At 41.1% G+C, this 11,222-nt stretch overlaps 2 protein-coding genes across 2 annotated transcripts in view; both read right to left on the bottom strand.

Moving 5' to 3' along the window:
* gpr52 (G protein-coupled receptor 52) overlaps nt 1–2,307 on the bottom strand; it is a 5,384-nt gene extending 3,077 nt beyond the window's left edge. Inside the window, exon 1 of the mRNA XM_032526169.1 lies at nt 1–2,307. This exon is cut by the window's left edge and continues 3,077 nt beyond it. Within this exon, the coding sequence (XP_032382060.1) occupies nt 1–444 (444 nt within the window). The 5' untranslated portion in view covers nt 445–2,307.
* rabgap1l (RAB GTPase activating protein 1-like) overlaps nt 1–11,222 on the bottom strand; it is a 121,299-nt gene that overhangs the window by 74,283 nt on the left and 35,794 nt on the right.

Below are 11,222 nucleotides of genomic sequence, written 5' to 3'. Positions count from 1 at the left end.
AGTTATGGCCAGGTAGCGGTCCACACTGATACAAGCCAAGCAGGCCATTGAAACACTCTTCAGAACAGAAATGACATAGCTGAAGACCTGGCATGTGATGGGTTCCTGGACACCTGCTGGGTAGTGAAGCAGAGACAGGGTGGGCACCAGGCAGCTTAGACCCACCAGCAGGTCAGCATATGCCATGGTCTGGATAAAGTAGCTGGTGGTGTAGTGGTGTAGCAGAGGGGCACAGTGGAACACAAAGATCACCGTCAGATTCCCTGCAATAATGAGCACTGTCAGAAGTACAATGACAGCAGTCTCCAGAACGCAAGCCTCCAGGCCTTCGTTCAGCCCCCAGCCCAAGGGACAAGAGTGGTTGGCAGCACTGCCAGGTAAGAAGTTTCCATCACTGCTGTTGGCAGTGAGCACCGTGCCCGTTATCAGTTCAGACTGGTTCATTGTTCTGGGTGCTATCCAGGTAGGTCAAGTTTGTGGTGTGTCACCCATAAGGCAGCTGGCCTGAAACAGGAGAACTGCCTGCCCCCGACCCGCTCCACGCCGGGTGTCTGCAGCCTTCTTCAGTTAACGGAGCTCAATGCTCTCTCTAACACACTCACTCTCTTGTTCACCTTACTCTCACATAGCTGGGTCTCAATCAAATAAACACTGTCTGGAGAAAAATCAATACAGCCTCTGGGAGGGTAGCACAACCCATTTAGCTCTCCTTTTCCAATCACTCATGGTTAGTGAAAGTAGTGGGTGGGTAACAGTCAGGAGTAGAGATCAAAAAACTGTATTCCTTCAGTAAACCAGGGTAGGAGGGTAGCATTACTGCTGTGGCAAGCATCTATTCCAAAGGCGAGTTTCCCAGCTGATTTGCCTGCCAGTCAGTGGCCTCATCTCTTGATCCTAATGAGGGTTGCCACAGGGAGGCTGAGGGCATAAGCGGCCCGCACAAGGGTTGAGACCACAGAAGATGCGAGGGAGGACACCATACGAAGAGGTTAAAGCGTGAAGTAAAGCACAATGCTCTCTGCTGTTGACAAATCCTCAGGAGATTGAATAAGTTAGCTGCATATGGCTCCTATTTCACTTTTAGAAATCAGATGAAATTTACTGAGTGCAGTTGATTTTCAAAAAATAAATTTTAGGCAACCACTGCTGAGGGGAAAAAAAAAGTTTCTTCAGAGTCTCTCTTAGTGAATACCAAAGTCTGGAAAAGAAAATTACATCCATCTCTGTGAAACCCTTCAATCCAATCCAAAGTTTTACTGTTCAATGGGTGCTTGTGTTTACAATGTAACAGCAGGCTTCCCTTATTGAAGTGGTCCTCTGGTCAGTGTCTGGAGCCCATGCATGCCCAGCTATTGTCTGAATCAAAACACAGACACAGGCTAGAACAACATGGGGATCTCCGCAGGAGATAATGTCATAGCTCTCTCAGCACACGGCACTGGGGGAAAAAACATGTTTACAAGCCATCCCCAGGCAGAATGACATAAAAAAAAGAGAGAAAGATATAGTTTTGCTATTAAAGTAATTTAAAGTTTAAATCCAAATGTGCAAACTTGCCTCTCAGTGTTCTGGACTGCAAGTCGCAAAAAGAAATGTAAAAGTCCAGTAGCTGATGAAAGTGTTGAATCTAAGAATCCGATGCAGGCAGGTGGAAGGACTCTCCTGGAGCAATGAGAGGCCAGCTGAGTAGCTCAGTGCTCCTCTTAGACTCCTCAGCAATCCTGTGGCAGACACTTGCAAAGTGGGGTCTGGGGATCAATCGGCAATCCACCTATTTAACCCATAAATGCGTTACTTGCATTTTGGTTATGACATCCTGAAGCATTAGCACCTTCTCCTCAAATGCTGAATGCATCCATAGATTTTTAACTTGCTTTAGTCCTTTGAAGTATGTGCTCTGTTTATTTGTAGAGGTATGAGGTCGTACAACTCCTCTCTTAGTATGTATGTCGCCCGGAACAAAACCCTGGCAGCGCAACAAAAGGGAATCCACTCGAGCAGCATAAAGAAAAGACCAAGTCCCAGTCGGAGTCCCAATTTCAAGCACTGTCCTCTGCAAACGTCCCCCTTTTAATTCCAGTCAACAGGACAACCCACATTTTTCATAAATAAATCCTTAGATGCAGGCATACAGAAACAGATGAATGCAATGCATCTATCAAAAGCTGCAAGTAAAAAAGATGACTGCGCTGATGGAAATGAGTTAAATCTGCAGTGAGGGAAGCGAAGGGACGAAGAGTCCCTCAGCCCTGGTGCAGTGAGGAGAGATGCTGCGACTGGCTTACACTTCCCTCCCTCCCTCCCCAATCTCTCTAGCTTGCACACTCAACCTCCACACACACACACACACACACACACACACACACACACACACACACACACACACACACACCACTACACAACCACACACACACACACACAACACACACACAAACACACAACCACCACACACACACACACACACACACACACACACACACACACACACACACACACACACACACACACACACACACACTACTCTTCTCTCTCAGCTTTCGCTCAAAGCCCCGCCTCCTCCCATCCCAGCTGCACCTGAGGCTCCCTGCACATTATTCTGCTTTACACTGACTTCCTCCCAGAGGTAAAATTGGATGCATTTCCTATTTACATATTACTTATCTTTCACAGTCTAGTTTACATTAACTAAAAGCCCCCTCTTTTTCTTTCCTTCCATGTTTCAATCCTTCTTATGACTCTTAATCTTATTTCTCCATACATCTATCTAGCCCTAAGACGTATTAAAAAAAATTACATAAATAAAATAAAATAAAAAACACCTGTCTATTTAATTCATTCTTTAAAAGAACCCACATTGAAAATATAGCATAAGGTAAAATCAAAATATATAAATTTCATGGCATCCTGAGTCACTCAATATGCTGTCTCTACTTTGAGGGAAGAATGAAAAGACAGTGCCTGCGTGGTCATTAGTCTCAGCTTGCCACTTTCTGAAATACGTTAGTATATAATGTTCAAGAATACAGGAGGCCACTCAACCTCCATAATTCCTTGAAACATCTTGAATCTTGGATATATCTAGTAAAATTAGTCATCTCCCTTATCCAGCTAGGCTCCAAGTTCTTCTGGATATTTTATTTATTCTTTATTTAACCAACTGCTAAGCACAGCTATGCCTGCCCCTTAGTTACAGTTGCCCGGCATTTCGGCCAGTTGGGAGCATCCTCTGGCCGACAGATGATAAAGACGATCAGGTGACAGCAAATTGGCTAAGCAGAAGGGCACATGGAAAGAAACTGTCACACGTTGTGGCTGGGCAGGAGAATCTTGAAAACAAGTCATAGCAACTTTTCTAACATCATCATTTTTTCTTTTAGAGCCAACTTTTAGAGCCAATTACAGTAGAGGCCATGAAATGAAGAGAAAAGTGCTCTAAATATTTGAAAAACAAAATACCTGTTTGAAAGGAGCAAACATGACAAACTACTGCTCCTACTACTACTACTACTTCTTTATGGAAAAAAATATATGCATCCTTTTAACTTACATAGTATAACTATACTGTATTCCACAGATGGTCAAAAGAAAACATGATGCTATCAAAATGTGTCTAATATTTCAAAAACTAAATTCTAGAAAAGCGCATGGTCAAATCCACTCATAAAGTCACGTATCAAACCATCAGAGCAAAACCACATGTGTTATTTTTACAACAAGGGAATGTGCCTTCCAGAGAAAGAGATATTCACAGATGACAGCTGAACCTGGTCCTGACTGAGTGTTCTTGAGGAATATGTAATACAATGTAAGAATAGGTGGCATGCAGCCAATTTTGAACACACCTGTTTATAACAGACCATTCCAGCCAATGAAAATGCCTTGCACAGACTCGTTGACCTTATCATGGAAGCAGTAGCATGTGGCAGCAGTAGGGCCAGGCGATAAAACAATCTCAAAACTGGACTGCGATAAAATGCAGGTCCATAACAATGATAAGCTTTGGAGCCTGGCTTTTTGGAGTGCTGGACACACCCACTTCCTATTGTGAGCATACGTCTGTTACTGGTGTTGTATAGAAGTGTGTTCCCCTCCTGTTAAAATACGTAGCGCCCCCATCCATAGTTACGGTTAGAGATAAGGTTTGGCTCAGGTAATGTTAGGAGGGAACACATATCAACGGGGGAAAAGTCTTTGACGGTGAAAGTGGAGCCAAGGGCAAAGAAAGTCATGGTAAACGTGAACGTGAACTTGCGTTATCCTCTCAAGCTGAAGACATTGATAAAAAGGGTTACATAACGTCAGTTGTGTGAAAATGGTTTGGATTTCACAAAAGCGATGAGGAGCAGATTGAGCCGGTCTGTAATTTATATATTGGCAGTTGGTGCCAAACAGAAAGGAAAAAGCAACAAATCTTTTACATCACCTGAACAGGTACCATTCAGAAACCACACAGAGTATGAAAATGCATACTCATGCTGGCTGGCGTCCACACACACAGCCAAGTTAAAAGCAGTAACTTTACTGTTAGTTGGACTGCTATTAACAGCGCTAGCATTAGCGATGCTGTACCAAAACAACAATCAATCATGTCTTTTGCGGCCATTGCCCTAAATGAATAACAATAAAAAAGAGCAAAAAGTATAACATGCGCTATACAGTTCAGGTAATCTAGAATAGTACAATTCAGTAATACACAGTTTACAGTTACTTCACATTTTCTTTTCACATGTATAATGCGTTCAGGAAAAAAAAAAATCATTGATTTTGCTTTACCAAGACAAAAGGTTTAATACGGTGTGTTTCACACAATGTGGTTCTGAACTGGAGTACAAAATAGCCTGTCAAGCAGAAGGACGGCGCTTTAATTGTCATGGAGACCAGATATTCTTCGGCCTGGTTAATTTGGTCATTCAAGAGAAACAGTGTTATGGAAAAACAGAAAGAGGGGGCAGAAAGAAAGGAGAACTAAAAATAAAGAGACAAAGTGAAGACTAAAAAAAAGTTCATGTAGACAGGTCTGTTGTCACTATGGAAGGAGCCAGTCAATGGAAATCTCTCAGCACACTGCTCTTTACCTTTGGAGGTGGACACTGATGAAAAACACGACCAGAAGGCCACCGTTAATAATTCATTCTGCTCCAAAACAAAGACAGCGGGGCCACTTGGAAACAAAGGTGGAGGCTGATTCACCTTTTACTGCTTCCCAGCATCCCACCCTCCTCCACCCCTGAGCTCCTGCTGATTCCAGACAACAGCAAAGGGTTGGCATAAGCATTTACATCTACATTATAGGTGTTTAGCTGATTGGGCGGAAGGACACCTTTCTAGAACAAGCATTACATAGTGCTCAATCAATAAAATAAAAAATAAAATAAATGACCAAGTTCACACTTAAAGATAACACAGAAATGTCAATCCAATGCCCATCTGTACAAATAGGCTTTCAGGTGCAGTTTAAACTAGTCATCAAAGGTTACTACTTAACCTGGAGGCCAATGTAATGCTTACATTGGTCCGCATTGGTCTTCAATGTTGACCAAGGGACAGCCAGTATTGTAAGCTCTGATCAGATGACATTATAAAGTTGTGTCTGCACAAGACCTGACCTGGTTCCTGGATTGAAATTTACAGAGAAGCATTTAAAAGCAAAATGCTCTTTTCTCCTTTATGACAAGCAGGCGCTGCACAATTGTTCACAACAGATGACTGCAGTAAATATGTGGAATAATGCACAAGTGAAGCAGATAGCTTCCCTCCAGTCAGAGATATAACATCACGAGTCATGGTTCAGTGATCCAAATGATCAGCGGATATACATGTATTGTCCCACCAATGCTAATTTTTATGCAACCACTTGCGGAATGTTTGCCAAATTGCGTCTGAGGTCTCTCCACTACTTCTCAGAGGCCCAGATTTCTTTAAAGGCCAACTAAATGACCCTGGCCCCAAGCTGGTCTTGGTGGTAGAACCTTGTAAACCCACTACTTTGTTTTGGCATGGTCAGACAAAAATGACAAGATGCAAGAACACAAATATTCTTCAGACCTGGGAAGAAGGTGTGTGCCTCCTGTGCTTTCCATTTCCTCTTCTTATGTTTTGTCAAGCTGCATTTGCGTAAAATCGAGCTCTGATAACTGACAACCCTCTTGTCCAAGAGTCTGGGGGTTTGGCATATGGAGGGATAGATGGTCATTGGGGCAGATTAGAGCTGGTTCACTGCCTGGATACAAACACTCAGCAAGCACCATCAACGGACCAACACTAAACCAGCTTAGCAGGCAGTAGCTAGTATTTATATTTATCAACACTGGGCCAAGCCTTCAACCTGGGATTCAGTTCCCAGGTTGAAGGCACCAAAGAAGAAGAATCCAAAGCACTGACAACCTTAGTAGTCAATGGGCTTAAGTACAGCATGCCTTACTTGCCTGTCTTAAAAACTGCCTTGGAAATTGAGATGAGATGACACTATTTGCCAAAATAAAATGTAGATACTGTGGCAATGAGAGCACATAATGCAGTCAAAGCCAGACTGTTGTTAAGACCTTCTGCCTCTCTTGGTATTCTGGAGTATAAAGCATGACACACTAATATGGTACTGTACATACTTTTTTTAAATTTTGCTTTCACCTGTCTTGTTGGCAGCCAAAGTAAAGTTAGTCATATAAGACAGCTATACATTTGTAACAATAAATGAAAAGTGGCAATCATGATTATTGTTTTAGAAAGTAAGGGTTGTGAAGGCATATTTTTTTTCTGTTCAATATAAGGCGAAGCAGGCACAGTGAGAAGGAGAAAAAGTCAAAAGGTACAAATAGGACCTAAATCACAGCATGTGGAAGATGTGTGGAAGTAACAGCTATTATTGTGTAACACCCCTAACAGAAAAAAAAATATTTACCTCCAGAACAATGTCACCAAGTATTTGTGCCCTTACTTGAATGGAAAAAAAAGATGTTTGTTGAATAAATGTCATTGTATAAAATGCAGGTCAAAGGTTAATTCCACATTTGCATTCTTCAGGGATATGCAGTACTATGTTAGTGATGTTATTGTAAGATTTTTCCTGCATTAACTTAAAATAAACCACTTTACTGTTATACCCTTTCTGGACAAACCCTGTTGCAGGTGTACTTTAGATAAGACTCTTTATTGAATTAGAAGACACAAGCTAGTTCGACTCTGCAGTGAGGAAGAAGAAGAAGCAGAGTTCTATTCTTGCTGTAAAGTTACAGTCGATATGAGGACTGAGACACAGAAGTGTTGTGACCAGAGAAGACGCTGTCGGCTGGATCTCCTTAATCCGAGCTGTCATATCAGTGTCAGCATGACTAAGAGGCTATGCTAATACATAGTGGATATCCTCACTACTGTATGCAAGCACAGCTACAAGAAACACCCTTACTTATAAAAAATATTTTTCATCAAATTTTTGGCATTGCATGTTAATTCTATTTGATCTATTTTCATCTAAGAAATTCTACATTAAATAGAAAAACTTCATCTTAAACCCTGTCTTATAAACACTTTTTTATTTGATAATTTGTTATAGTTTAGTTATTCAAAATGATTAGATTACATCAGATTTTTGCTTTTCTTTTCCAGATATAGATTTTCCTGAAGCTGTGTGGAAGACAGCCGTGTGTCATTTTGTGGTTTGTGCTGTGGATATGTGAATGGGAGCTGGAGGGCTGCATTATTGACAGACAGACACACACAGAGAGACAGACAGACAGACACACACAGAGAGACAGACAGACAGACACACACAGAGAGACAGACAGACAGACACACACAGAGACAGACAGACAGACACACACAGACAGACACACACAGAGACAGACAGACAGACAGACAGAGAGAGACAGAGACAGAGACAGAGACAGAGACAGAGACAGAGACAGAGACAGAGACACACACACACACACACACACACACACACACACACACACACACACACACACACACACACACACACACACACACACACACACACACACACACAGTGTGTGAATGGTGCTCTGAATAGACCTACTGTATATTGTAAGAAGGGTGTTGCTTGGCTGTGCTGTAGCCATAAGTTGCAGCTGCTCCCTATGGATACTATGAAGCAGAATAGGTATATGTGTGTCTTTGTGTGAGAGGCTGTGATTGACTTTAGACCCTCAAGGGGATTTTATTTCATCCACGAACGATGGAAGACCTTATACTAGTGGCAGGACACACAACTAAGCCAGAGGAATTATATTTATGTATGTGCATGATTTGTGTCTGGGCATGCATGCATACTGTATTTTTAGCTAGCGGTGAAGACCTTGCATCTCTAAAATGTCAATGTTTGAAGACCTAAAAAACCAACAACTGTTGTTTTGATCACATTGCATGTTTTTTGACAATACTAATGGATTTCTGGCAGAGGTGCAAACATTAACAAAAGTTAAGAGTTTTGTCCTTCAATAGTGATATGCATTTCAATGTACAGTACATCCAGCAAATGTTTACCTACTGAACAGAAAATAGCATAAAAAATAACTAAGTAATCCCAATAATGGATTAAAAAAAGAAGCAATGTTTTTATTGGAAATTCAAACTATTACTTGCATGTGTGCATATACTGTGTTTACCAGAAGGTTGAAAAAGTACAAGGTGAAATGTGGGAGAGTGTATTCATAAGTAGCTGGCCACCTACCCAGTCTCCAATTATCCAAATATCAAGTACCTACAGTAATGAACTAAGGCAGAAGTTGAGAGAGAAAGACAAAAGGAGACACAGAATTGTCATGGAGACAACTTTAAGCCGAGAGAAGTCCATCGACCCTTGCAGTTACCATGGCAGCCCATCTTATGTACATTGTACTCCATGTATCTGTATGTGGGTTATCAACCGTGGGTGTAGCATTATTCCAGTCTGGCTGCATGGCCGATACTACCTTTGATTGCACACAGACATTAAATGTCATCGCTAAGCTGGCGCCTGGCCTCAATGTGATTCAACATCAAACTATAATGCACCTCACAGCCCTGGTCTGATTAGCTCTTAGATTTCATTACATGCTTTGTTTAGAATTTAACTGAGCTGGTTCCAGTCACGGTTGGGAATTCCAGAAAAGTTCAGAAACTAATTAAAAAATGATATAGGGCTAGAATAAGTTGACCCTTTTACATTTGTACTTTTTACTTATTTTTGTATCTCAAAATAGCATTTCTCTATCAAACGTAATCAAACCGATGTGTTCAAGTAACCAATATAATGAAGTATAGTGGTTGGGGCCAATGCACAGCGACAGTACCCAAAGAAAAGACAGTGGTGCCACAATACTGCAAGTATGCATCAAGAAATGCTTCTGAAACGGAACCATAATCAGTAACAACAAGGATGTGCTTTCAGTTCCACTTATCAATTCCTAAAAGCAACATTTGTTCTACTGCATCTCCAAGTAAATGACCAGAATCATAGGCATTGATCCAAATGTAGTGTTTCAATATGGTGCTTTAGAAAAATTAGAATCAGTATTTTTAGAATACATACGAAAGTCAGTGCAAATTTAAAAAATAAGTACAAATTCTCTTACGTCACTCACTGGTAAAAATTTGTTTAGCCAGGGAGAAAAGGCCCGGAGACTGTACAAAAACACTGAACAGAAAAGTTAAAAAGAAGAAAAAAACCAAACCTTTGCAAATCAATCTCCTTGGAAGACCTTACGTTTCATACAATATTAGGCTCTTTACGGCCTGCTTTAGTGAAACCGCTGTTCCGGGCTTCTGAGGACAGCCGTCGAAACCTGTGAAGTGATGCTGACCTCTGTTAACACACTGGGTGTGCTGTGAGATTGGTCATTGGAAAGGTAGGCCTGAAAATAGCTGGCTGAGCCTTTTAAAAGGTGTGGGTTCAAGTGAGGCAGCACACCTTGGGCTTGTATGGCTCTAGGGAAACGAAAAGGTTGTTCAAATGTCACTAGCAACCCTCCGACCCTGACCACAGTGCTGTGCCAGCCAAGAAATAAGTTATTTGTGAATGTCTCAGATGCCCTAAGGCCATGGTGTGTGTGACAGAGTGTGTATTTGTGACCCTGTGTGTGATGACTGTAAATGAGAGCAGTACAACACTGCACATTACACTTGCGATCTATGATATCAAGCTAGCAGCCCATGGCCACATGCAGCTAAATGCTCAGTGAGTTAGTCTACCCCAGTGGTTTCCACTTAGGAAACTGACTCCTCAAGAGGTGACAAGACCATCATTTGTGTGTCTATGGCTGTAAATTTGTAGTTGAACACAATACATTTTTTCTTTTAAGGCACACACACAAAAAACATATTACAAACAACCAAATATCATTTGTGTGTTTAAAACTATATCATTTAAGGTCATGGCAACATTGGTCATGCCATCTGTCCTCCGAGTTTGATGAAAGTCAAAATTATGTCAGATGGTTTGACCGAAAAGAGATACACATACAAACAATCACAAACATATACGACTTTTAATGTGCTTGTCTGAGTGTGGTACATTCCAGCACAAAAAAAGCTAAAAAGCTGAGATAGATTTCACAAGAAATGCTGCAATCTTTTCTTTATTTTCAATCTAAAGTATTTTTTTTGCTGTGTCACTAACAGTAAATTATATTAGAGAAGAAGTGCACAGGATTTATTCCTAATAATGAAATATAGAAGGCTGAGGGACATTTCATTTAGGGTGTCTGATAGTTTCATTAAGATAAAACCTTGATGTTTTAAGACATTTACAATAAGAGAGGGAGCAGCTAAAAGGTGCCAGGTTTATGCACACGATGAGAAACAAATAAACACACTTTCTGATCCTGCATTAAGTAGCCAATTCTTCATTAGAAAAACATGCACCATATAAATGCACTAATGATCGCTGGATATTGTGTTTTGTTTTTATGAACCTACAACTCAAAAATCACAATTAAAATCAGTTCAATCACAAAGCACAATGAAAACACAGAAGTCTGTTTAATTGATGTAGGTTTAGGATTAGAAACCAAACATGGTTTAACACTTACTGTAACGGCTGTGGGTCACTAACGTAATGCCTGAACAGCACTGATTTATGATACCAGATACCCCTACCATAAGGACGACAGTCCAATTACTTAAAATTCAATCAGTATTAACGTTGTCACTGAGCCCAGACAACAGACATTAATAATCTCCACACAGTCCGCGCCGTTGCGGCCATTTGCCTCTCCTCTGCCCCCCCC

Source organism: Etheostoma spectabile, chromosome 9 (assembly GCF_008692095.1).
Source record: "Etheostoma spectabile isolate EspeVRDwgs_2016 chromosome 9, UIUC_Espe_1.0, whole genome shotgun sequence".
NCBI classification, from domain to species: Eukaryota; Metazoa; Chordata; class Actinopteri; order Perciformes; family Percidae; genus Etheostoma; species Etheostoma spectabile.
Note: the sequence above shows the minus strand (reverse complement) of the source record. Positions and strands in the feature narration are given on the sequence as shown.